Source organism: Labrus bergylta, chromosome 5 (assembly GCF_963930695.1).
Source record: "Labrus bergylta chromosome 5, fLabBer1.1, whole genome shotgun sequence".
Taxonomy (NCBI): Eukaryota; Metazoa; Chordata; class Actinopteri; order Labriformes; family Labridae; genus Labrus; species Labrus bergylta.
The window spans coordinates 5684068-5710121 of record NC_089199.1 but is presented as its reverse complement, the minus strand read 5'-3'; the positions used below and the strand labels follow the sequence as shown (position 1 = coordinate 5710121).

Here is a 26054-nt window from a genome sequence, read left to right as displayed (position 1 = left end):
ATAAAGCTGACGGCTTACAAATAGTTCAGCAATCATCAGCACAAAGTTCAGTGACCAAGTGGTGCAAGAAACACCAACCAGAGAGTGTGAGTTACAGGAGAGGCTTATTTATCAAAACAGAGTCCAGAGAAGTTGGGAGACCCCTGTAAGGATTCTATTCAGGACAACAGGTGGTGAAGGGCCACATTTTTGAAGATGTAAGTTGATTTAATTTTGATTGTGCAATTTTGTAAAATTTCAAAATGAGCTGTTTTTGGTGCTCTTTTTGTAAAACATGTCAATGTTCTTGTTGTCCTCTCCTAGGGATAATCTATTGCCCTGCAGTTCATGTCTAATGCTTAACTGACGCTCCTTTAATTCTAAGGTTGATGAAACCGCAGATGGAGTATGCAATGAAGTCCCTCAGCCTTCTGACTCCATCTTCCCTCTCTAAGTAAAAGCACTGCTCTATCAGTTGGATAGAAGACTAACGTATTGTTACCCTTTATTGCTGTGAAGGTTTAACATTGAGAAGTTCTACTGATTTGTTTGATCTCTCCTCAGGTGTGTGACAGCCAGCGCCTCAATGACCCATCAGCTCCTGTCTGGTCGGGGTCCTCGACCAAAGCCCTTTAGGGTCACTAATGCTGATCGCAGTGTGAAGAAGGGAATCATGGCGGACACGCTCGAGGACTTGATGAACAAGGTGAGTGTGAAGGGTTAAAAGGGCAGAGGATGTTGTGATTTACGTGTGGATGAATGATCACCCGGTTACTCAAAGAGAACTTGAAGCAGGGTGTGTATAAGGATTAAACTACCTCATACAGAGTCACCTCTGACTCACTTACTGCAGCACCATCTGTTTCATCATGGACATTTCAAACTCATGCTGACTCAAGTTCACATGAGTAAGTTGTTCACTCTATTATTGGTCGTTACTTTTCACATATCTGATGGTACAGCTGGCTGACGTGATGTGTGGCATATTTAATGAGCGTATCCTTCCTGACCTCTCAGACCAGCGACTCGTTTAGTGTGCCATGTGTCAGCGCTCTGCTGCTGGATGAAGACGGCACAGGGGTGGACAGTGAGGATTTTTTCCAGACCCTGCCTAAAAACGCTGTCCTCATGGTGCTGGAGAAGGAGCAGAAGTGGACCCCGAATACAGTACGACAGTGATTGAAACTATTCACATCAACCACTAGGGGACACTGTTGATTAACTGCCTCAGCTTTAAATTGCACAGTGGAGCTCTTATCATTTTAATCATCTGTCTTTGCTCAGCTGATAGATGTAGTAGATGAACAGTTAGGAAAATATCTGCTTCTTTAATACAACATCATGAATATGAATGATTACAAGGCTCTAAAGACTGAAGAATAACACATACTGCATGCTGCCAATTGGCCGGTTTCCTGTTAGAGTCAGAGCATCCAAATGTGCCTGCACCTTGTTTATCTGAATTATGCCTCCCTTTCTATCACCCTACAGCTCAACCCCTCCAAAGATCAGCTCAGTGAGTGCAGGCCGCAGAATAGGACAGATGTGGCGAAGCTGACTTTTGACCTCTACAAGAACAACCCCAATGATTTCATCGGCTGCCTCAACGTGAAAGCAACCCTGTATGGAGCTTATTCCTTGTCCTACAACCTGCGCTGCTACGCTGCAAAGACGATGCTTAAGTGAGGAAAAATACTTGTTTCAATTATTATGTAATTGATGTTTGTTTGTTTCTTCATTAAAAGTGTTCCTCTGTTTTATGCACCAAGGCATAACTTTGGATACCCCTTAACAGTGTACTGCAAGATGAAAATCAAATACTGGAGATGAAAATTGATCAATGTTAATGAGTTCCTAATTCATTTATAATCCACTCATGGTAGTCTGTGTCCAAAACCTAGCACAGCTATTCTAAATTTATCTGAATGGGTTCAATTAAATTCACTGTATTGGTAGAGGAGCTGAAATAGTCGAATTGGTGAAAAACATAGTCTAGATTTTAATAGTTTCATTTTTTTGAGGAGTTATGTCATCCCTAATGAGATCTGCTGAATTCCTCTTTTGCATGAAGCTTCAATTGAAGAGAGTTAAACTTTGCAAACTTGTTGAAAATGTGGCTTTTGTTGCTTCATGCAGCAATAGGTTTGTTTCTTAGAAATTACACTACCTGTCAAACATGTAACATAACTCCTGGTGTAGGCTCTTGCTATATCACACATTGGCTACTGCAACTTTTTACTGGCAGGTCTCCATGCATGCACACTCAAACCTTTGCAGATGATCCAGACCTCAGCAGCCCCACTGGTCTTCAACCCCCCTAATCAACAGAAAGAGCTGATGCTTGAATCAAATACAAAACCCTGTTACTGGCTTACAAAATCAAGACAAAAACAACTCCTCCATACCTAAACCCCATTATCCAAGTCCCCAGTTCCAACCATCACAACAGGGCCAACAGTTGCTAACTACACTCTTCTCATCTCTAATCCCTTGGTGGTGGAATGAGTTACCTAAGTCCGATCGATCTGCAGAGCCCTTTTCTGCACACATGAACACTTGTGCACTTAATGACATTGATAATGATGATATTGAAGATGGTGTTGATAAAGATATTCATGCTAATGATGATATCAATGTGGAAGCCATTAATGTTTTTTATGGGGATAATAAAAAAAATAACTATACTCCCTTAGCACTGCCTCCGTGCACTGCCTTGCAGCCCCTAAATCCGATCGGACTAGAAGCTGTTTGTTGGCACTTACTAAGTTTTTTTCCTCCTGTCTAGATCATTGCTTGTATTGTGCTTACTCTCAGATATACGTGGCTTTCGACCAAAGCTTCTGCTGAAGGAAAATGTAACATTGCGACATTTTTAGAAGTCAGTTGTATGATGTGAAGTTAATTCCAAACTGATATTCTGAGGTAGTGAATATATCCTGTCAGTAATTTTTTTAACCTGTCATGCTTGTCTATTTCATTTTCTGTAACAATTACTCAAGTTGTTCCAAGTTATTTTTTTCTCTCTTCATATATTCATGCATGCTCATTCTTACTCATGATTCTTCCCTGTGTGTGTTAACTGTATCTGCTGAAAAAAGTTTTCTTCTTATGACTAATCATTCCATCTTTTCGTCTGTGCGCTGTTCCCTCCAGGGAGGCTCTGCGATGGACCATCTTCTCCATGCAGGCTACAGGCCACATCCTGCTGGGCTCCTCCTGCTACATCGAGCACCTGCTGGAGGAGGACGAGCGAGTGGAGAACGGCGTTACGCTGCCACAGGAGAGCAGGATCAGCCAGCTGCAGGGGATGCTGCTGGGGAAGATAGCCCACTGATGATGCACAGGAGCTGACAACGGGGCAGGAAACACATTATTCCCTCTTAGACAAAATGTAGATGAAACAGCTGATCTCTGCCTGTGTGTGTAATCTACGTAGTCTGCAGACTTTTCAGATTCCTTCCTTGGTTACTTTTGTTCTGTTACATTTCATTGCCACATATGTAGATAAAAGTTTTACTTGAGAAAGCACTTTTACTCACTGCTGTGTAACTTTACCTTTTAAAGATGAATGAATTAAACTGACACTTTTTATTTTCCAAATTATATCAGTCAGTTTGTGTCTACATAGGGTCCACAATCGGTCTACAAAGATGTACAGGGTCAGCCCATTAAGTTGGCTTTGGAAGTGTGGTTCCTGGTCATAGTCAGCATAATTGGCAACAGGTCCAGCTGGTTCTCCCACGCTTCCCTAATTGTCCCCTGGTCTACACCGTCCTGTCAGCTGCAGCCTGCTGGTGCCTCAGAAAACCAGAGAAAGAGAATGAAGGAAAGGCAAGCAGCTGCAAGGGGCGAGGGGTTGGAAACAATCCATTATCCTAACAGCAGAGAGAGAGATGATGGCCTTAGCTGGAGGAAGAAGTGCCACTTTTGCCATCTTGTCTTGGAAGGTTGCAGCAAAAAGCTGAGGACAGATTTGAACTGTCTGGGGCAGAGATATTCAATGGGTCAAGTGTCTTCTCTGTTTCATCATCTACTTTAGATAATTTAGGAACATTAAGAAAATAAAAGAACTGCAAGCAGTCTTCTCTGATTGCTCCATATTTACATGAAACACATGAGAGTTTATGGAATGAGTCATGGACCATATGAGATTTACACAGTTGTTCTTATAACTATATATTTATACATGACCTCTAGCCCTCTAGCTACACACCCTCATACACACCATGTCAAAGTTAACACTGGTCATATGCTTTTCTTTGTGTGCACTGAAAACACTCGAGATACTGTACATGCTGGCTGCCTCCTGCTTTAATGTACATTCATTGTAGTTAACACTGAATAGGGCTTTTGTGATGTTTAAATGTGTTTTTATTGCAGCTCTGTACAATTTCTGCATTTAGATGGGTTGTACACATTCCACCTGTTGAACAGTTCTGTTTGACAGGTTAGATTTTCTTCCACTTCACTGAAAGTGTGCAGATGACGTTTAAGTTGTTTACTGAATCTGTGGTCATTTGAGTTTGCAACCTTTAAAACAAACACATGATCAGGACTTGTTACACTTGCCACATTCTTTGAGAGCTCCTTTAAAACAAGAACAATAAGAATCTGGTATTCGCTGAAAGATAAGTCCACAAATTAATCAATGTACTTGTTTTTGGATGTGAACTCAAATGGACATTATTTCAGAAAGGGATCCAAACTGATCCATCATAACCCAAGATATTTCATTTTAATTCAATGCATTTTTCATCCTTGTCAACACCTAGTGACATGTCACCTGAAGGCAGATAGTTCAGACTGTCATATACGCAAAGCAAAGCAAAGCATCATGGTCGCCTGTCTTTCTAGAGGAGGGAAATAGGACTCCAACAGATGTAAATGTTACATGACCTGTGTTGGGATGACAATGTAAGCCTATTTCTCAATTTTACAGTATATCATAATTATATTTTGTCTTCATGAAGTTGATTGAACAGCCATCATGCCCCTTCAGTCTTCAGTGATGACCCAACACAGTGGCATTCAGATGTTGCTAAATGCAGACATCAATAGGCATTTAATCAGTCCACAAGTTCCTAAAGTCCACAAGTTCCTAAAGTTTGCTACAGCTTGACTCTATCACACAAACCACAACAACTGTTAAAAGGTACTCTTCTAGCAGCAGCTAATGAAGCATTAAGTCAACTATCTAATTAAATGGTTAACCTTGGGGTTGTAAGCTCAAACCCTCACCTAATTCAAGTGACATCACTTGGGTTAATTGATACATTTCTGCCGTTTCAAACTGCTTTCTTTATACCCTTGTTTTAATAATTGCATTAACAGCTGCCCCCTATCATTATATAATGTGACTGACAATTAAGCCCACAAAAAATGGCCTGGGACTTTAAATTCATATTCCAATGACTACTCTCAGTTATGAGTATTTTTCTCTGTGTGACATAGGTAATAGATAAGGCACCTCCCACCATCTGTCAGTCTTGATGCCATCCAGCAGGAGCCTGAGCTCTGTCCGTGGGTAGTGCATGGCTTCATCCATCCCATTGAGCAGGTTAACTCTCTCATGCTTTTGGTGGAGCTGCCGCAGCTGCTGAGAATGTGCTCTGCTGCTCCACAGGACAGAAGGGAAGCTTCATCAACAGCACACAGGTTTCCGACATGTCACGCTAAGCGCACGATTTCCACACAAGAGGTAAGAGTGCAGTTTTCCTTAAACGTTCACGCGCTTTGAAGCTGTAAAGAAATCACATTTTATGCCGCCATTTTTGTTGTAAAATAAATTTAGATTTAAATTGAGCAAGCATTTTGCGCACAGGTCTCCATCAAGAGTCCATTATCTGTCCAGTCGATTCGACCAGTCAGTTCTTCATTAGCCTATGTGTAATAAAGATGTGCTTATCAATGTCACAAACTAAAAAGCCTGTTAACTTTTCAAAATGCATCAGTGAAACTTTTACGCAGTATATTTTTTAAACCAGTAACATTATATAGTTGTAGCCTAGTGTTTGTAAACTGTATAATCTTCAAACATTATGTTGGTAATGTACATTATTTTTACCTTTATCTTTATTATTATTATTTTTTTACAACAGTGGGTACTTGCATTTCTTCCGTGCAACCTGTTTGGCACTCAGAGGTCCAACAAATATTGATTTAGCCGTTGAATCAGGGTTTTATTAGAAACAACGGGCTGCATGTGGGAGTAGGTGCTTGACACGGTAACGGGCTCTGAGGCTGTGTTTCTCCCACGCTCCTCAGGGAGTCCTCGCTGCAGTCCGCTGGAAACATCCCACCATGCTTACTGTACATCAGAGCCTGGTTGTCTGTTTGGATAATGTTTCTGTTTTCCATGTTTTGCATTTGAGTTATGATATTTGTGCTAACATCCAAGGGGGAAAACAACCCTTTAAGTATTCTTTTATGTATTAAACCTCTCCCCTTTTTCCTCACTGCTCATTAGAGTCCATTTGTTGATTAATTGTGGCTCCAACAAAAAAACTGCAACTTCAAGTTATTACATCAAAGTCTTTATCATTGATTTAAGGATTAAATGAAGAGGAGATTCAAATCTAATAACAGTACCTAACAACTACTCCATTGTTTTACCCAAAATATTAAACAGTACCTCCACCCCACCCTGCCAAATTCAAATTAATTAGTTAATCAATTAATTATAATCATCAGTTGGTTTCATTCAGGTCTTCTTTGAATTATATCATGCAGAATGGTTTCAAACCAAACCAGTCAATCAACATTTTTTTGAGAGAGGGCAAGCTCAATGATGTTATGGTATGTTAGCTCACCACATTCGATATCTACCGGCAGCTATCAGCAGCTGCAAGTGAACAGTTGGTAGCTGCTGCCTACCACCAGATGGTATTTCTGGTACCTTGACAGGGCACTTATGGTAGCTAGCAGGAACTTCAATGGTAACTTCGCTACAGTAGATACCAAGACCTGCTAGAGCTGCCACGGAAATTCTGGCAGCCTTTGGACAATTATTTTAATTAAATGTATTTTTCATTGTATGGGGATTTTAATGACCATGGGTATTATGGTAGCCTGCCAAAACACATCCCAAGAAGCTACTGCTGTGTTTCTGGTAGCCGCACGCAGCTATTAACACCAGCTCCCAAATCATCTCCCAACTATAATTAGTGTCTATTATTGTCTAACATTATCATCTCTAGTCCTCAAACAATAATTGTATTCTTCTAAAAATGAATTTGCATTAATTTGGGAAGTGGTGACAAAATCAGAATGTTTTGGGGACTAAAATGACTAAAATTACTACATAAATGATTTAATAAAAATAAAAAATGTAGAAAAAAACTCAGCAAGGGCATTGGGCAAGCTCAATTATAGTAGCAACCAGTATTTCTGGTAGCTTGACATGGCAGATATTGTAGCTACCGGGAGCTGTAATGGTAAATAACTAATAATAAATAACTAGTACTAATAGTAAATAACTAGCTTTGCTACTGAAGCTACAGAGACCTGCTACAGCTGATGCAGAAATTCTGGCACCTTCTGGATTGGTATGACCAGGGTATTATTTTTGTGGAATCAGTTTACTACCTGGTAGCTACAAAAGCTGCCACTGTGGTTCTGTTAGCTACCGCAGCTAATCTTTAGAGAAATAAAGTTTTTGTTGAGGACAAACAGAAATGAGAATATTAGATGGGCATATCAGACAAACATTAACCATCAGAGGTTTGTCAGATGGGGTAATGCTGCTCAGAAATGTAGAACTGCCAACCCTCCTTACCGGTAGTCTATTTCATACTCACACAAACCACATGCTATATTCACCAATTTCCTTTTCAGCCATCAATTACAAGCAATAGTTTGATTATTTATCGTAAATATAGAAACAAATCAAAGACACATTAAAAGAGACAAATTAAGACTGTAATAATGAAACTAAATGCAGACGTAGCAGGTGAGATGAGCAGTAATGGATAAGGGAGGGGTTGGATGAGAGAATGTGGAGGTGGAGGAAGGCAAAGAGAAAAAGAGAGAAGTCTTGACGAAAGCGTTTGGGTCTGAGCTGTTACTCCTCTGTGGCGTTCCTGCGTTTTGTTGTGGACTGCTTTGATTGTGAACATAAAGGAGGGAAGACAAATACAAATCCTGCTGGACACATGCAGGTGTGTGTGTGTGTGTGTGTGTATCATCATGCCATTTCCATCTTACTGGCTCCAGTTCTTAGATTTTCCTCTGTTTATCTAATTCTGCATTTAAAAAGCTCGTGAATTATCCCCGAGTGGCTTTCTGTACAGGATCTGTCAGCTGCACTACACCTTTTTTACTTGTCTCTATTTGCTCTTTCCCACCTTTTCCCTTTTCTCATCCTCTTCCCCACGCTCAGGTTTTCAATGAATGGCTTTTTCAGCTCTATATTTTTTCTGGGCAATAAATAATTCAGGTAACAGGACATGACAAAGACCCACAGCGAGCCTGGGTGCTTTGCTCAAACCTGAATTGCCTGGAGTTTGGAGAGTCCGTCTGAATAATGGATTTGTTTCCCAATACCGAGTGTATTCTGGTCAATGACTGAGATAGCAAAAGGTGCACTCTCAGATTTGTCTTAGCTGTCATTTGAAAATATTCATACATAAAAGATAAGTCTTCTGAAAAAGCCAAGTTTTTGCTTTACTTTACTCTCCCTCATAGCTCCTCGTTGTGTATTTCTCTACATTGCCTGCTGTCCTCCTCTTCACCTCCGTTATAAAACAAAACAAAATATTTATGTCTTGGAAGGACATGATAATTGGATTTCTGCAAAGAAGGAATAGTTGTTTTTACAAAGGCCACAATTAAGGGCTATAAAATCCCTGGACAGAGGGTCAATGAACCAATCAGAGAGAGGCAGACCCCTAACCCTTCATGTACCGTCATTGTTGTAACGCAGCTGTATGAGTATTTTTGGTATATTGTAGATGTTGAATTGTCTAGAGCTGAAAGCATGTTCAACTTTAACAGTGAGATGTATATTTTGGAGGGTAGGAGCCATTACAAACAGTTGAATGTTATTCAGTTTCTGTCCAGGGAATGTGAATTATAATGATTGAGCTTTTTTCATTTGCAAAAGATGATAAAGTTGTTGTTGGAACATCAATTAATCTTCACACACGCAGTCATGTCCAGGAGATGCATTGTCAACTTCTATGTTGCGCTACTGACAGGAAAATATCATCTTCCATTATACGATAAAGATATTAATTTAAATAAACATGTTAACACAGCGATGAATATCAACATGAAGTGGTTAAAGAAATCAGTCTCCTTACAACATCTGTCTCCACCTACTCAGAAAGTGAAACTTAAGTTAGTTTAGATTGCTAACAGCAAAAATCCCAACAGTTTTTTACATGTGATTCATGTCACTTCAACCTCAATTTGAATTGCATTAATTTGATGTAATTTAGTTTGGAGGTTTTAATATCAAATGCAATAAACTGGCATTTTGAACCAAAATAAAATCAGCACAGACCGTGGCTGATCACACTACATTCACCCTCATAGATGTGCATGAACGTTCATAACTGACGTTGAAAATAAATGTTTAAAAAAGCAGCATGTAAATTGACCATGACTAAGTTTTTAAAATGACTTTTAAAATGTGAAAGTAAATATGATTAATGATGATTAAAGGTTCTATAATCTTCACAGAGGCACAGATGCTGTGTGTGGTGTGCCTGTTGTTATCTATGCTTTATTCATACAAAGTAATCTTTTCTTAATAAGCTGAAATGCAGTTATAGTCTATTCACCACAAGTGCACAACAATTACCGGTAAGTGTGCAAACGTTTATTTTGCTACACTCTGTGTGTCTTAAACATGTACACAGTTGGTATGTGGGCAGTATTTGACTTCTATTTATACTATCCAGAGTGCTGACATATAGTCATTGTAGTAGTGGAGGGTATTCAAAGGTCAAAGTCATGCATAAAGAGTTATCGTGTTCGAGGCAGACATGCGTATAAGGGTGATAGATTCAGTAGGGAATTCTGTATTCAGTTTGTACTTTACATTTCATCTGCTGGCAGAAGAAAATAATCCCTAACATTTACAACCCTGTAATATGTTCCATTCTTGGTTTGGATGAGACTCCTCTCTGTATTCATCTTCAGCCACAAGACCACTCAGACTCAGCAGGCGTCCTGTTGTACAACTGTGTGTGTGTGAGTTTGTGTGAGGCATGTGTAGTACTTTATAGGAGTATGTGCCTCTCCCTGTGCTGTGGCCCAGCAGTGGCCTGCAAGTGTTTTGCTCCAACATGACAGTCTCCATCATGGAGCAGCGCCTGGAGTAAGTGCTCACAAAAAGCCTGATGTCTCAATAGGGAGTCTATTTACACACAGAAACACACAGACACACAGAAATATGTGATTATGGTATAGAGGGAGTGAACATGCTCCGTGTCCTCACGTTGACTCCAACCTAGTTTGTTGTACTGCAGAAGTGTTTCTGTCATTGTGCACTGCTTTTGTCTGCTAAAAACCAAACACTTTTTTACACTGTTGTAATGACTGCAAAATCCACCCTCAACTACTAGATTCAAATGTAATTATAAACACTTTATTATTTGATTGTGAACGCCCATACTTTGCTGAATGACTTGGTTCCTTCCTGCTTCCACATTGTCTTCTTAATTTTCAACAGCACAACATGACAGAAACTTCATACTTTCCCCACAGCATCACTCGGTTCAGTTGACGCTCTGATTAGATTTTTTTTTTGGCACCTTGCTGCATAATTTTGCATCTCAATTAAGTAAAACTGATTTACTGCAAACTTTGTTTAGCCTGTAATGCTGTATGGAGTTCAATAAAGTATCAGAGGTTGATATAATGTTAGTTTAATGACATAGCTTAAATACTTCTAGAAGTTAGTGACTCCTTCTTCCTTCCGATAAGTACAGATGTAGATACAAATACTGGAAAATGCACACAGAAGTATTCCCATAATAAAACTGACATCAAAAGTGTCCCCTTTACTTTCATTGTACCTTAATGTGCATTCCTGTCTTCACACACTATATGTCATTTTGACAACCTGTTACATCAGCTGGTCTCACAGGAATAGCAAGATTATCTTCTCTGCCATTCATCTTTCAATCGTTGTGCTGCTGCTTCTGGGAAATACTGATGTGGCTATAGCTGTTCAATTATACATGCTATACGGTCTCTTGTCACATATTTTCTGGCTCCCTAGCCCTGAGTGGGAAAGGTTGTGAAGCATCGCTTAACACTGTGCGGAAAATGAAAGCTCTGAATGCTGCATCATTTGGAAAATTAACCCTCAGTTTCTGAGGTTTTCATGCACTGTTAAAGGTAGGGGGGTGGGGTCCTTCATATTATCCAACACATCTCCAGGGTTTGGGAGTTGCTTCGTGATGAGGTGTTGTAATTAAAGTCTTTATTGTGCTTGTCTTCAACTTGCATTGATTTCTTGTGTTTTTCAGAATTACTTTCTAAAGCCCTCAGGGACCAAACTACATTGTTGCATTCAAGTCTGTTTCAATGGGGCCAATAGTGATTCATACAAATCCAAAGCATTCTTTCTTTTAGAGTTCTCTGTGTTTTTGTTGAACATTGATGTAAAGTCAACGACACATTTCTGTCAATCAATCAATCTTTATTTGTTCAGCGCCAATTTTCAACAAATGTTATGGCTTTTGAGGCAGGATTTGAAAGAAGTCATCACCTTATCGGCACCCTGTTGAGTTTTTTCTGTAAATAAAAAAAAGTGGGGCACTGGTGGCGCAGTGAAGGAGGCTTTGCTCCTCCAAGCGGGTGGCCCATGTTTGAATCCCACCTGTGGCTCCTTTCCCACATGTCATTCCCTCTCGCTGAATCTATCCCCTGTCCTATATCTCAATTAAATGCACAAAAAGCCCCCCCCCCCCCCCCCAAAAAAAACCTTACTGGTTGTTATATTATCTACAAAGACCCAATTTTGGGTCTACAAAGACCCAAAAAAGTTCCAGACTCATGATGAACAGCCATTTGCTGAACTGTGCTGGACTTGAAAAATGGGATAGAGTGAGATGCAGGAAGAAGGGAAGTGACAGAGCAGCAACAACACCAACAATGGATAAGATAGATTTTTAGCTCTGTCAGTGATAATGGTAAAAGTATGTGTAATATTTGCAGTAACAAGTATGTTGATAGAGATTCACTTTAATATTTGTATTCATTATATTAAATGAAATGCTGATATTATTTATTGTACCTCTTAGATTAAAATGAATATTTCTGATGATAGATTTAAGGCTGATATAATTTCTATCATTTCCACTATTAATCTACTTAAAACAGTCAAATAAAAACAACAGTATAAGTTTGAACATAAACAGAACAACAATGAGATGCACATTAAAGAGACACTCCTCGTAACTGAACTGAACAATGAATGGGTTAAGGACACAGGTGTAATGTCAAGTGCTATGCAGCAACAAAGGAATATCTAGATATATTTGGAAATATCAGGCATCAGCTGCAGCCAGAAATGACCAAGAAAACACCAGATTCAGCAATTTGATAGGTTTTTAAGTGTAGCGGCTTTGAGTGAGTCCCGGGGCAGTCGAAAGGGTTCCCAATGAAATGTTTGTCTTTTAGAAACAACTAATTTGAGCGTCAAACACTTTTTTCTTAGATTCTAGTGTTTGATTTTGTGAGACTGAGATTGTAAGACTTTTTTTCCAGCTACATATATTGAGATGTGAATTAATTGAAGACATTTCACAAGACGAATGCGGAGTGCACTTCATGTATAGCTACAATTTAACATTAATAATAGTAACTATTGGTGCTGTACAGTCAATATTTTTCCAGTACTTGCCCAGCCCTGTACTGGCAGCTCCAGCACCAGCATGGACATGTTGACGGAGAACAGGTAGAGAGGTGGTGTTTGCTAAGTGTTTGGCACGGCTCAGAAATCAATATTCTCCAACTCAAACAGAGTTATCTATAAACCATCCTGATACAAAGGGATTATAACATTAAGGTCCTAACCAACCCTACACAGTGTGTGCCCCATGTAACATTACGCTTATGAGCTCTTCATGATAAGCAACTAAACTGCAAATCAACTCGTCCACTGTTGTAGCCAAAGCACCTGAACAATGTGCTGCTGATAATTTAAAAACACATATTTAATATTTAAATAGCCACATACTTAATGCCTGCCTCGATCATCCAGATGACATATCTGTGGCGGTTGCCATGTCACATGCATGTTCACAGGCAGGTGATGCACACACTCTGTAGCAGAGTGGCCAATTAACTATGTGTTCCTTTAGTATCAACAAGCAAAAGGTTACAGCATAATAAGTTTCAGTTGATTTGCTTGACATGGCATGTAACGAGACTATAGTACACACACACATTGAAATGTTGGAGAAAAGGTTGTTTTTTAGCTATAGATTATTAAGAAAGGTAGTGAAATATACTGTACATTCAAAGCTTAGATGAGAGGATAGATACCAATGTCATGTAAAGTAGAGTTATAAAGCTGGATTCAGGAGCCCGTGGACTTGGCCTCGGCATAATGAATGGCTTCCTAACTAAATCCACTACCTCTAAAGCCCACTTATTATGTAAACACAAGAGCTTTTTTTGACACACAGAGTTTCTTTTTTGGTTGATAATGTGAATCACCTGACCAGCGAAGACAACAACAAAACCATAACCAAGTCTTTTCTAAGTTGTTTTTCCTCGTCAGATACGCGTTCATTGATACACTTTAGAGGTGCAGGTTGGTTTCCTTTATTACCGGTGGAGATAACCCAGCTATCTGATTGCCTGTTTCCAGTTCCTACACTAAACTGAGCTAATCTAAGATAAGACAAACTAACAACCTCCTGGCTGCCAAATTCATAATGAACAAATAAGGGCATGGATTTCCACTCTCTCTTTCACTTACTCTCTCTCATCCTACTCTCTTAAACAAAAATAACAAGTGAATATTCCAAAACAACAAATGTATTTCTTCAACCAGTTTTTCAGATTCATGATTCAAAGTGACAAATCTGAAGTCTGTATATCACGCAACTTCCATCCTCCAGGTTCAACTTAAACTGGAGCTCAACTCGTCTTGACTTGAATTCCAGTGTCTGCTGTCATTGCTCTCACAATCGATCTCCTAATGTGTCAGAAGTAAAGGCAGAAGGTGTTGCTAAAATGGCTCTACCATTGATTAAAGTCATCACCTTGGTGTGACATTTTACCGGCTCTCTGTATGTCTGGGTCTACGTGGCATTATTGCCTTGCACAAGGTTAGAGAAGGTCACTCTCACACGTCACCTGGAGCATTCCCTGGTGAGCTTCTTCCACTCGCAGCGACTTAATTAGGAAACCTTTAGATGTTCTTGGTTTCACATTCACCACCTGACTCAAAGCTACTAATCAGAAGTAGTTGTGCAGCTTTCTGACAAGGTTTCATCTGGATTTCGAGTTGAACTGAGCCTTAGACGGTCTAACCTGGTGGCCCTGAGGTCAGTCAGACTCAGTTTTCCAAAGAGGGAGAAATTCCTAATAACCTGCTGAAACAGTGTGAACATGGCAGAGGCAGATGGGGCATTTTGGGCCACAGCTGGGTCAGAAGAAGGATTTATTTTCCACATGGATATCTCTTTAGACTCCATATAATAAGGTTAGAGAAAACCAATTTAACTGCACTTTTTGTCGAGAATTACCTCTAAAAAATAAGGTTACATAAAAATCAAACCAAAGCCATCACTCTCTATATAAAAAATATGTAATGGCTCAATTGATGATTGGCTGCTGGGCCATTGAGCCTGATTACTTTTCTCTTTTGATTTAAAAAAAAAATGTGTTCCACCTCCCTTTCCTTGTGCGTTAAGAGTCTAACCTGTGTAGTCATCATGCAGCTTTTCACTCAGGCAATCATGAGCAAAGTCTGTTGGGACTGAAGTGGTCCGTTGGGTACTGAAAGCAACTAGGAAACCGGCAGCAGCCCGGAGAGGTTGATGTCAGATTTTAGAGTGGAAAAAAAAAATCTGCCACCTTTGCTCCATGGGACTTATTGTTTACCTGAGCTGCTGGCTATGGCCTTTTTTCAACTTCCTTCCTATCATGCTGTGTAATCTGTGCCCGCCTTTTAGGGAGCATTCAGATTTGTAACTTCCAGGTGATGCCTGCACTCTTTTGGCAAGAATCCATTTCAGTTTTTCTCCAGTCTCCATCCAGACAACCCCGCTTTGCTCCTTATCTGCCCTCTCCCCCAATTCCAGCCTCTGATGAAAATCGGAAAGTCTGCTCACGAACGGACCAGCTGGAAACTTGCAAACTGAGAGAGGGGCTGCAGGTCTGTACTTGTGCACACCTTCAGTTGTTCACTGTACGCTTTTTTTCCGAGCCCCTGTTTTTTCTACAAATTACAGTTCCCACTGTCCCCTCTTTATTTCTCCTTATTTTCCCGTGAGATATTAACTATTAACTTATAAATTGTTCCTCATTAATTTAGCTCATGCTGTAGTGCTTGTTTCCATAAAGTCTAATATTTGCTTATATTACTGAAAATAGATAAAGAAGAGTGCTGTTGATCTGAGGGGCTTTCCATTCCCAGTCTGCCATCTAAATGCCCAGGAAGAACAGCAACATTTGAAAGTCAAACAGACAATGTTACACAGACTACAATAGGCAATATTTAACACATCACCTTTTTGCAACACTCGTAGAAAACGCTTATTCAGTTCATACTAAACATCATATGCCAGTTAGCCTAAGTGTCTTCAATTGCATGCGTCTCTAATATGAGTCTGTTGACAAAAATCTTAAATATCAGAATGTTTTTGTCTACATTCTTTGCTTCAATCCCAGTGATTTTAAAACGTTGTTTTCAAAAATTCTACAATTCACTTAGCAGACGCTTTTATCCAAAGCGACGTACATCAGAGAGTAAGAACAACACAAGCAAGGATCTAGAAAAAAGGGAACAATGTCAGTAAGAGCAAACAATCAGCTTTGCTGACAGGCATTGCACAGAGGCAAAGCACAACATTGAGCGCAGTTCTTGAGAGCTCTAATCAGTATAGAAACCATCTCATAAGTCATCGTTATCAAACAAAAACCATCGTCATCAATAATATGGAGACCGTCATCATTAAGGTCGTAGGTATTCATGAAAGAGCTGGTCTTTAGCTTTTTCTTAAAGGTGCAGAGGGACTCTGCAGATCCAATGGAGTTTGGAAGTTCATTCCACCACCGGGGGGCGACAGAGGAGAAGAGTCTAGTTAGAGACTTAGGACCCTGTTGTGAAGGTTGGATCAGACGCCTTTCATTGGGAGAGCGTAGTGGGCAGGATTTATTTACAACTTTATTATCAAGGGTATTTAAGTTTTCTGTGCTTGGCGTGTTAAATCTCACTGACTATATTCTTTTCATCATTACTCCTGCACATTGTCAAACTTGCAAACAAACAGTTATCGGTATGTGTCCTTACTAGACCTTCATCAGGAAAATACTGACAGTTAAACTAATTAAAACGAAACTGAAAAAAGTAAGAGTCCAAGTTCTCAGTTACTTTGACTAGATTATTATTTTTTAAGACATATAAATGTGAACTACTGTACATATACTGCTGCTATTTAGACAAAAAAGTTCATATATGCGTTTATCTCCAGCAGACTGGACTACTGCATTTGTCTTCCAGCAGCACATGCTCTGAAGTAAAGCAGAGGCAACATTACTCCAATCTTAAAACATTAGTTACCTGTCGGTCAGAGAATTAAATTAGTCTTATCTGTCTTCGTGGTTAAAACTCATGTTCCTGCCAAGTCCCTCAAATCCCCTGATGCAAACCTCTCGATTGTTGCTGAGGTCAGGAAAAGAGGAATTGAAATTAAGGATTTTTAAGTAACCCTGCATACAATACTGCAACAGCCTGAAAGACACAAAGACAAACAATTTAAACTAAAAATCTGACCCCTCCCTTTTTTCCAAATATTTATTTTTGGGCTTTTAATGGAGAGATAGGAAATCAGGGAGAGAGAGTTGGGGAATGACATGCAGGAAAGGAGCCACAGGTGGGACTCGAACCTGGGCCACCCGCCCGGAGTACTGCAGCCTCCATACACACACTAATCACTGTGCCACCAGCGCCCCTACCCCTCCCTCTTTTTACTTGATGTTTTTTCACTAACCTTCTTCTCAAATGTGAATATTTCTTTTTTTCTCCCCTCACAAGTAGCTATTTGTTTTTTGTATCATACATCAGTTTCAAGGTGAACCATTAATTTAGCAGCATTCACTTCCTCAGTGCAATATTCAGTTGACATTTTGATTCAAACTTCAACAGGCCAACGCTGATGCAGCAGCATGAAAATTTTTGTGTGTGTCTTTTTTTGCGTTTTTCTGTGGTAATGTAACATGTTTTACAAGCTCTTTGTTTTGTAGTTGAGAGACTTAAACATGTCTACTGTTACACTGCCACCAGCATGACATTACCAACGAGCCAGGTGTCATACACTTCAAAACTATAGCACCTGTGGCCTCATTAATCTAGGCCCTTGTGGTGGGGTTGCCGCGGCAACAGAAACTGGGGAGAACTGCAGAAAGAGTCCATCGCTTGACTGGATGTGTTGTTGCCAGAGAGGAGTTGTGAAGATGACGGTTGAGAGTTGATTTGCTGTGCTGTTTGTTTTCTGTTCTTTTTACTTTTGATGCAGAAATGTTCACCTCATGATCTATTCAGGGGAAAGGAAGCTGTGATTGTAATCACTCAATTGATTTCCCACAGGTGCAATCACCTTCCAATCAATGACTGAGGGACTGTTTGACACAAAACCTTTAATCTTCTGGCTGTCAATACAGAGAGATGCTTTCTGTGTGCAAACCAACACCAACAGGCTCTGTCAGACTGCTGCAGCAGATAACAGGTGTGCGCTGCAGCACTAAATAAAAGCAGAGAACACTTTAGACTTTATCAAATGTTACGATACTGACAGCAAAGTGCAGTCTTTCAAATAAATAATTGGATCACTGTCATCCTCGAAATAGAAAGAGACAGAAAAGTCAGCACACTAAATGTCCTTCAAGTTTCCTTTATCTGGGTAAGAGCAGATGTGTTTCAGCTCTAGGCCTTCATTAAAGCGCTGATCGCTGATGAAGGCCTAGAGCTGAAAAGCGTCTGTCTGCAAGCCAGTTTCCCAAAATGCAGCGCAATCCTTGTAATGTGTAATCTCGCGTATGGCTTTATGGTACTAGTTCACGCACCAGCCTTCAGTTTTAAAAAGAAGCCAGTTAGGCGGTATCTGTGCAGTTTGACACAATAACTGGAGCTAGAGGAAGAGGACGGAGATGGATGAAGCTTAGAAGGTAAAAAGAGAGAGGGACCGGGAAAAAAAAACAGTGTACATCCATGCAGTCAGATATTATTCATACTAGACTTTGACAGAATGTTTGGCTGTATGGATATCGGTGTCATCATCTCATGTTTAGTAGCTTTACCGGGTGTAGAAAGTCATCTGCTCCAAGTTTTGTCTCAGCTTTGCAGACAAATAAATCAATACATCCATCTTATTCCAGAGTTCATCTTTCCTTGTCAATCTTCAAATTTGCTTAATAACTTTGGAACCATACAAACCTATCACACCTAGTATAATAAATAACTGTCTCCAATGTAGCAATTTGGCCACAGCCTGTACATATCATGGCAACAGTTGAATATACATACACCTACTCCACATTAAAACAGTTTGCAAACAAAAGGCTGAAGACGCTTGCAGAGTCATTTTTGCGCAAAATCTGGTAATATTACTGTACCTTGTCAGTCGACATAGTTGTTTAGCTTCTCACAATGTCTTTGCCGGCTTTGCACCATCTGCTTGTGAACAAATGCATATTGTCTAAGAAGGGGTAGGGGTAAGAGCAGTATGAGAGTATAGGAGAAAATGTGTTTGATTCTCTCTCATCTGTCTGCATTGTGTTCCTGTCTCCCCAGTGCTGTCACCAAGCTGTTTGTCATCCCTGCATCATGGACGCTCAGTCTGGTGCATCATATGAGCTCAGACTGACAGATACAATATATAAGGGCTGACAGGTCGTCATGGAGACGGACGCCACCACAGGTCCAGCCACCACAGGGTGGGTAGGGTCATCGGCCGGCCTGGAGGGAATGGGAGGAGAGGGCTTGTCCATCAGTCCTGCGTCCTGGTACATGCCGTACTCGCTTGGCTTCCAGGTGTCACTCACCGCCTTCCTCATGCTGGAGCTGGTATTGGGTTTCAGCAGCAACCTGACTGTGCTGGTGCTCTACTGCTCTCAATCTAACTTAGTGGACTCTGTGAGCAACATGGTGACTGTGAATCTGCACGTGCTGGATGTGGCAGTGTGTGTGCTGTGTCTACCTCTCACTCTGGTGGTTGTGCTGCTGCCTCCAGGACCAAACCTGGCCCTGCTCTGCTGCTTCCACGAGGCCTGCGTCACCTTCGCCAGCATAGCCACAGCCATCAACATCCTGGTAATCAGCTTGGACCGATATGACATCTCAGTACGACCCGCGAACAGGTTGCTGACCACACGTAGAGCAACGCTGCTCCTGGCTGCTGTTTGGGTCACCTCTGTGGCTGTGTTTTTTATCCCATTCTTGGAGATGCAATGGTCCACCGGAGACGGAGCAGAGGAGAGAGGGCAGGAGACACCTATGTCGTTTTCCTCTTATGGTGTCAATGGCATGGTGGTGCCAGCGTGGCGTAACCAGACTCTGCTGTGTGTTGGCGGGCAGGGCTATCACACAGACCTGGGCATGTATTACCATCTCCTTCTGCAGGTACCCATCTTCTTTACCACAGTGGCGGTCATGTTGTTTACCTACTCCAAAATACTGAGGGCTTTAAACATCCGCATTGGCTCCCAGATGAAGAAGAACCAGCGGCCCAAGGGCCCCTCCTGCAGAGAGCGCCGAAAGAAACAAAAGAAAAAGAAGGAAGGGCTCAGAATGAATGATGGCGAGGATAAAGGAGGGGAGCAGTGCACCATGGATGCTACCAAACAGCTCAGCCATCCTCCACTCATACATTCACCTTCCCCAACCCCCACAGCCACCTCCCCTCCTGCCCTGTCCTCCACTGCCCCGCTGGTGACCTCAGACTCAGGTGCTGCGACTCCTATGCCTGCCACCATGGGTGTCCAGGCCTCTGTGTCTGCCATCATTGCCCTGAGGCGGGCAGTGAGGCGACACAGGGATCGCAGAGAGCGGCAGAGGCGGGTTTTCAGGATGTCCCTCATCATCATCACCACCTTCCTGGGTTGTTGGGCTCCCCTCTCTGTGACAAATGTACTAATCCTGGGCTTGGGCCCCAGTGACACCCTGGTCAGCGTGCGCCTCTGGTTCCTTGCCTTGGCCTATGGCACCACCGTGTCCCACCCTTTGCTCTATGCCTTCACCCGACAGAAGCTGCGGCGTGTTCTTCGTTCAAAGGTTAAAAAGAGGGTGGTGTCCCTGCTTCAGGTGGATCCTTCTCCAGGGGCCACGGTCATACACAACTCCTGGGTGGAGAACAGAAAAACCAGCCGGCAGGTGCGGCTAGAAGCAAGCGAAGGAACTGACCGTTGCCTGGCAGAGGTCCTGTGAGACGGACACACATGGGCACAAACTGTATAATTAAAACCAGAAATGAGTCACTGGTGTGTTCTTTTATGAAACTCACTAGTGCATGAAAAACACATTTCTGCCTCTGGGAGGTGTTTCAATAAAACCAGCAGTAAAGGCTTAACACAGCTACCATTCACCTCAGGCAGCAGTGGCAGCATGATGCTGTCGTCACTGTGGTGTGCACAGCGTCTACATATGAAGAAGAATATACAAAAAACAAACAAGTGTATATAGGGTGTAGATAGTTCACACACTCTGTCGTATAAGGAACTGTTTACATATGAATGATAGCACATTCTCATAGCGGTGCTTACATCTCTAGCAAATAATGCGATCTAAAAACAATTCACCGGATCTGATGCAGCTGTAAAGAAATGTTGATACAATTATACACTCTGATAATTACTCTGACCCACTCCTTGAATGTGTTCAATATTGTGTCTATCTTACTTCTGTTCTGAAAGCTTTATCCGATGTTATAGTGTATTCAGAACTAAAAGAGGAACATGTTGGATACAAACAAAGTGAGTACATGAAAGAAGACAGAATATAAATCAGTCATGGCTAAAGAGACTCTTTCTATAGAGAAAAGGTGAGGAACAAGTCAGTGAACAATTACAGGCTACTTTGGGATTTAGATGCAGTTTTACTTTACAGTAGTAATTCAGAGGGTCAATTTTACAATGTGTCTTTATAAAACCTGCAAAGTTCTTTCACATACATGTAACTTTTTTGCTCCCTAATGTATAAATTTGTTTAATATCTTACAGATGTTTCGGGAATACTACGTGAAAAAGGTTGAGACTGCTGTTTAAACAATTATTCAACCTGTTCATTTCTGTACTGCAAACATGAAGCCACAGCCAGATTAATTAGCTTAGCACAAAGACTGGAAACCAGAGGACACATCTTCCTTGGCTCTGTACAAAAAAACACCTTTAACTCTTGTTACTACACTTTATCAAAATGAATTAAAAACAAATAACATATTGTCCTATGACAGAGTTAGTCTAGTTGTTTCCCCATGTGGTGAACTTGTGCTAGGCGAAGCGCTAAACCTTCTTCTGACTAAAGTGAAGTTAATACGTAATCGAATGTCAATTAGAATTATAACAAAATCACCTGAAGTAGCTAGTGGGGATGACACAAGTGGCAGACAAAATAAGTAGAAAAAAGTTTGACGTCATGCCGTCCAGGTCATCACAAAGAAATCAAACCTCAAAACTGACTGCTGACTTTACTCGACACCTCTCTGAGTACGTTCTCATCAACTATTGACTACTGACAACCTACTGATAATTAGTATTTTTTATTGCACTTGTCTGTTGTTTTGAAAATATTTTTTATTTTAGGTGTCTTTGTGGTTCAATTTTGGGTTTACAATGTTGAAAGGATTATTTTTGAAACTTTTCAATAACACTTATGTACATATATGTGAATATTGAGCACATGTGAGTTTATTATAGAAGAACTCTACTGTCACTCAGCCTCTGTTTAAATATGGACTGACTTTTCTACATTTGAGGATTGATTCAGATTATGTGTCCCATAGTTTAACTCAACCTCAGCAAACCAGCAACCACAAGAGAGTAACTGTCATTTTAGCCCAGACTAGTTTTTGTTGTTGACTGTGATCTACCAGCCTGTGTGTTCACTGCTTTGAGTCCTCTGTACTCTGAGTGGTGCTCAATATAGAAGGAATGTGATTTCTCTTTCTATTTGGCACACACTCACACACACACAACGGATGCGTTTCTGAATGTAAACACACCAGAAACGTATACGTATACTGTATTAAATGTACACCAACTATATGTCATTGTTGTTGGCTTTCATGGTGTTTTATGTGAATGTGTTACCATGCAATGTTGGAGTATAGAAATAAATATAAAATACATTTGTTCCATATTTGTATGAATCAACAAGGGATGTCTTCTTCACTGCAACATAAAATATTTTTGACCAAAAAGCCTAAGGCCAGAGATTCCCATGGCTTTACGGCTTAAAAGCCCCAGCCTTGGGTGTCTCTGTGCTAACTGCATGAGAAACCTGCTGTGATGGGAACAACATGGAGACAATGTACTGCTCTGTCTCTGAAGCTCACATGATTTTTCACTTGAAACATAAATGGACATGCAGAGATACACTGCAGACGTAAAGAACATTGAGTCCTTCTGGACACAGTTGTACATTTCTTCCAATAAATCAACTTACTTGTGTTTGACATTTGTAATGATTGTCAGTTTTTAAAGAGGCTCATGCTAATGCCTGTGCTCATTCAATAATCAGAAAGCAGCCAGTAATAAAGGCTACTGAGTAGGTGGTGCAATGTGTTAATGTGTTAATTTTAGCATCGTCTTATTACTGTTGGCATTGTAAAATCGAGCTCAAAGGCTGAACTATGTTTATGTTCTCTGTTGAGAATAAAGCCATACTTTGCTGTTTTAGTGGGTGAATCAAAACATAGCTTCAAACCAGCAGTGTTCAAGCCCTGCCCCATCCAGCGACTTATAGGTCTACTGCACGCACTAGAAAAGCTGCCAGCATGATTTTTGAAAACTTGCGTGGGCTTTGTGTTGCGTGGGAGTGATGCGCTCCAGACCTCTGCAAAAAGGGTCATATGTGGGATGAAGCCTACAGGGCAAAGCCAGAACAATCAGACCTATACTTTTTCCTTGTATGATAGGCTATTGTTTATTTACTTTTGCATTTCGTGAGATACTTACACCAAATACTTACTAGAATACTCCAGGCTATGAGGTTATAATACTTCATAATTTATGATTTATTTTTTCCATAAAATGAAGGACATCTTCAAATTAAACACTATATATAACTCGCGGGGGGCCTCTATCGATTTAATGTGATATTACACACCGCTGTCATGCGGGCCGAAATAGCTCAGTTGGGAGAGCGTTAGACTGAAGATCTAAAGGTCCCTGGTTCGATCCCGGGTTTCGGCATCCGAATGACTTTTAGTGATTTTTTTTTTTTGGTGATTTTTAGTGAACTTATTGTTAATCATAAACCCTGGATACTAAAGTTTTTGAAATTCGTGTGAAGCATAAACTGTAAATAAAAAGTATCAATGCTTGTGAAGCCCCGTTTTTTTTGTGTCTTTTCCCTCAGTAGCTGTCCCGACCATGTCCCGCCCCTCCAATCATCAAACAGCTTGTTACGACTCGTTGCACATTTAGAAGACACACAACCAATCAATGGCCTCCATATACTTCGAGACACTACATTCGTGGCGTCCAAGTAAGGAATCGACTTTGTTACAATATCCTATTAGGGAATTAAATCAGCCTCTTAAAGTATGCTACAATAAATTGTTAGAAGAATGACGCGGTAAAGATTTAAGGATAAATACATTTTTAGGCTAAATAAGAATCCGCTTTGCTGGCCAGGTACGCTACAGATAGGCCATACACGGAATTTTACTTGGGTGTTTTTTGGAATTTAGTTTAAGTGTCATTTTTGCTGTCTGGAACATCATAGAGTTGACATTACCCCGCAGCTTTAACATTTAAAAAAAAATAGAACTCTATGTTCCCACATTGTGAAATTTAGGCTATAATTCACATTATTCGTGAAAGTGTTTTGCTGTTTAAACCGGCAATATTTACCGGCAATAAATTTAAACCGGACCACATCACTCCTGTCCTGGCTTCTCTGCACTGGCAATAAAATTGAAATAGGCTTCTGACATTTTTAGTAACCCTTTGAAAGGTCTGTATGATATAGGCATATTTGTTCTCTGTTTCCTCTATAACCTCCTAAAGGCAAACTAAGGCTTAAATGTGTCTCTTTAGCTGCACAGGGAGTGACAGGATGGAAGTTTAGGACCCAACTTCAGGCATACCCCCACAGCAGATACAGCCTTACCTTCACATGATATGCCAAAACGCATAATAGGCCTACTATGAATATTAATTTTCTTAGGTTGGTATGTAAAACAATCTGAAATAATATTATTTTCCTCCTTTTCTTCTCTCTGTTTTCTCTCAGCTCTCAGGAGGAAATCCAGCACACCCTGAGCTCCTCCATGTGTATTTTAATGCTTTAGTGATGCTTTGCTATGAAAAAAAAAGAAAAAGTCTTAATGTTGGAGCATTAAGTTCTTATCTGATCTGAAGATGCATGAGGTCAGAAGCACCCATGGAAAGGACCTGAAAAGTATAGTCTCCTTAAAACACATTCATTCAAATACTGTTTTTCAGTTGAACTAACACTGCATGTCAGTCTTTCAGCTCTCTTTTTTGATTGATCGCCTGTTGTGCAGGCCCTTTGCAGATAGCTTTTGCTTGATCAAATATGAATATGTGGCCATCAGCAAGAACGTTTGTGATGGTGACTAAAATTCAGCTCTTTGTGCGTAACCACAGGATCATGTCCATGGAAACAAGGTTTAACATGAGATGAGATGAGATTCAACTTTATTGTCATTACACATATACAAGTATAGAGTAACGAAATGAGGTTTGGCATCTCACCAGAAGTGAACTTTAAGATTTGGACATCTTAACTTGCACAAGTAGAGCTAAAGGTCATTGTTGACGTAGCTCTGGTCTTGGGCTCTGTGTTGGCAAGGGCATGTAGGCTATTTCAAACACAGTGCTCCTAAACAAAAAAAACAAAAGTAGAACATGCATATAGCCTAAATGTAAAGGAGTTTAGTGCTCAACTCAAGCTTTGAGGCTTCGGTTCAACCTGCGTATACAACAGTGATATGTCTTTTATCAGCATTTTGGAAAACACTGTAAGTATGAGGGGAGTGTAGGTCTATTTTCAGATATTAAGCCTACCTAATATTTGATCCTACTACTTTAATATAGCCTACCGTTTACATTTACATTTCACAAGGGTATTTTTCCCCCAATGATGAAACAGTAACAGACAAATGTCAGTGGGACATAAAGTACATTATCCGAGGCAAGACCGTCCTCTGGTGGTCTGTTGGTCAAATTGCATATGAAAGTCTTACAGCAAGCCGAAATAGCTCAGTTGGGAGAGCGTTAGACTGAAGATCTAAAGGTCCCTGGTTCGATCCCGGGTTTCGGCAGCGTGTCTCGCTTTTCATGCCAGCTAGTGGGCTAATTATTTCAGACGCGCAAAACATTATACAATAAAGTAGAGACGCGTTGGATAACATCAGAAGTAGAGACGAGTCAGTCAGAACTGTCATGTAACACATAGGCTGTAGATACTGTCTTGTAATTTTTTCAACCAGCATGCTGTCTTATACCTTTTTAATAGGCTAATAATAATAATAATAACACAAATTGCATTGGGCGGGTTTGGTTACTGATGAGAGTGACTTGTTCTGCAGTATTAAAAAGTGTAGTGCCGAAGCTCACTCAAACATCACGGTGTCCAGGTCAACGATTGTAGCTGCTAGGACATCACCTGATTTCAAATCTGGGAGACAGTCTCTATACTAAAA

At 40.6% G+C, this 26054-nt stretch overlaps 2 protein-coding genes and 2 non-coding genes across 6 annotated transcripts; all 4 read left to right on the top strand.

Annotated features, from left to right (window-relative positions):
• Positions 1-6: 6 nt before the first annotated feature.
• cidec (cell death inducing DFFA like effector c) lies at positions 7-4073 on the top strand. 3 transcript variants are annotated; one of them, XM_029276523.2, is made up of 6 exons: positions 10-197; positions 304-433; positions 544-685; positions 997-1146; positions 1471-1661; positions 3133-4072. In XM_029276523.2, the coding sequence occupies exons 2-6, from the start codon at positions 369-371 to the stop codon at positions 3311-3313; spliced, it is 729 nt and encodes a 242-aa protein (XP_029132356.1). In that variant the 5' UTR covers positions 10-197; positions 304-368; the 3' UTR covers positions 3314-4072. The 3 variants fall into 3 exon arrangements, with proteins under 3 accessions (XP_065810708.1, XP_029132356.1, XP_020485073.1); XM_020629417.3 differs by having other exon boundaries at positions 22-197; positions 365-433; positions 3133-4071; XM_065954636.1 differs by lacking the exon at positions 304-433 and having other exon boundaries at positions 7-197; positions 3133-4073.
• Positions 4074-5461: 1388 nt separating this feature from the next.
• On the top strand, positions 5462-20637 carry LOC109980815 (G-protein coupled receptor 22). The gene is made up of 2 exons (XM_020629338.3): positions 5462-5677; positions 18959-20637. The coding sequence occupies exon 2, from the start codon at positions 19064-19066 to the stop codon at positions 20588-20590; it is 1527 nt and encodes a 508-aa protein (XP_020484994.1). The 5' UTR covers positions 5462-5677; positions 18959-19063; the 3' UTR covers positions 20591-20637.
• A 2864-nt stretch (positions 20638-23501) lies between these two features.
• On the top strand, positions 23502-23574 carry trnaf-gaa (transfer RNA phenylalanine (anticodon GAA)). The gene has a single exon. It is a non-coding gene; the product is annotated as a tRNA-Phe (tRNA).
• A 2026-nt stretch (positions 23575-25600) lies between these two features.
• trnaf-gaa (transfer RNA phenylalanine (anticodon GAA)) lies at positions 25601-25673 on the top strand. Its single transcript has one exon. It is a non-coding gene; the product is annotated as a tRNA-Phe (tRNA).
• Positions 25674-26054: the final 381 nt, after the last annotated feature.

Bases quoted from the DNA above. Each gene is read 5' to 3' on its own strand.
- cidec (XM_020629417.3), top strand. The intron at 686-996 runs GTGAGTGTGAAG...CTGACCTCTCAG, and splicing joins TCGAGGACTTGATGAACAAG to ACCAGCGACTCGTTTAGTGT. The intron at 1,662-3,132 runs GTGAGGAAAAAT...TGTTCCCTCCAG, and splicing joins GCTGCAAAGACGATGCTTAA to GGAGGCTCTGCGATGGACCA.
- LOC109980815 (XM_020629338.3), top strand. From the start codon at position 19,064: ATGGAGACGGACGCCACCACAGGTCCAGCCACCACAGGGTGGGTAGGG.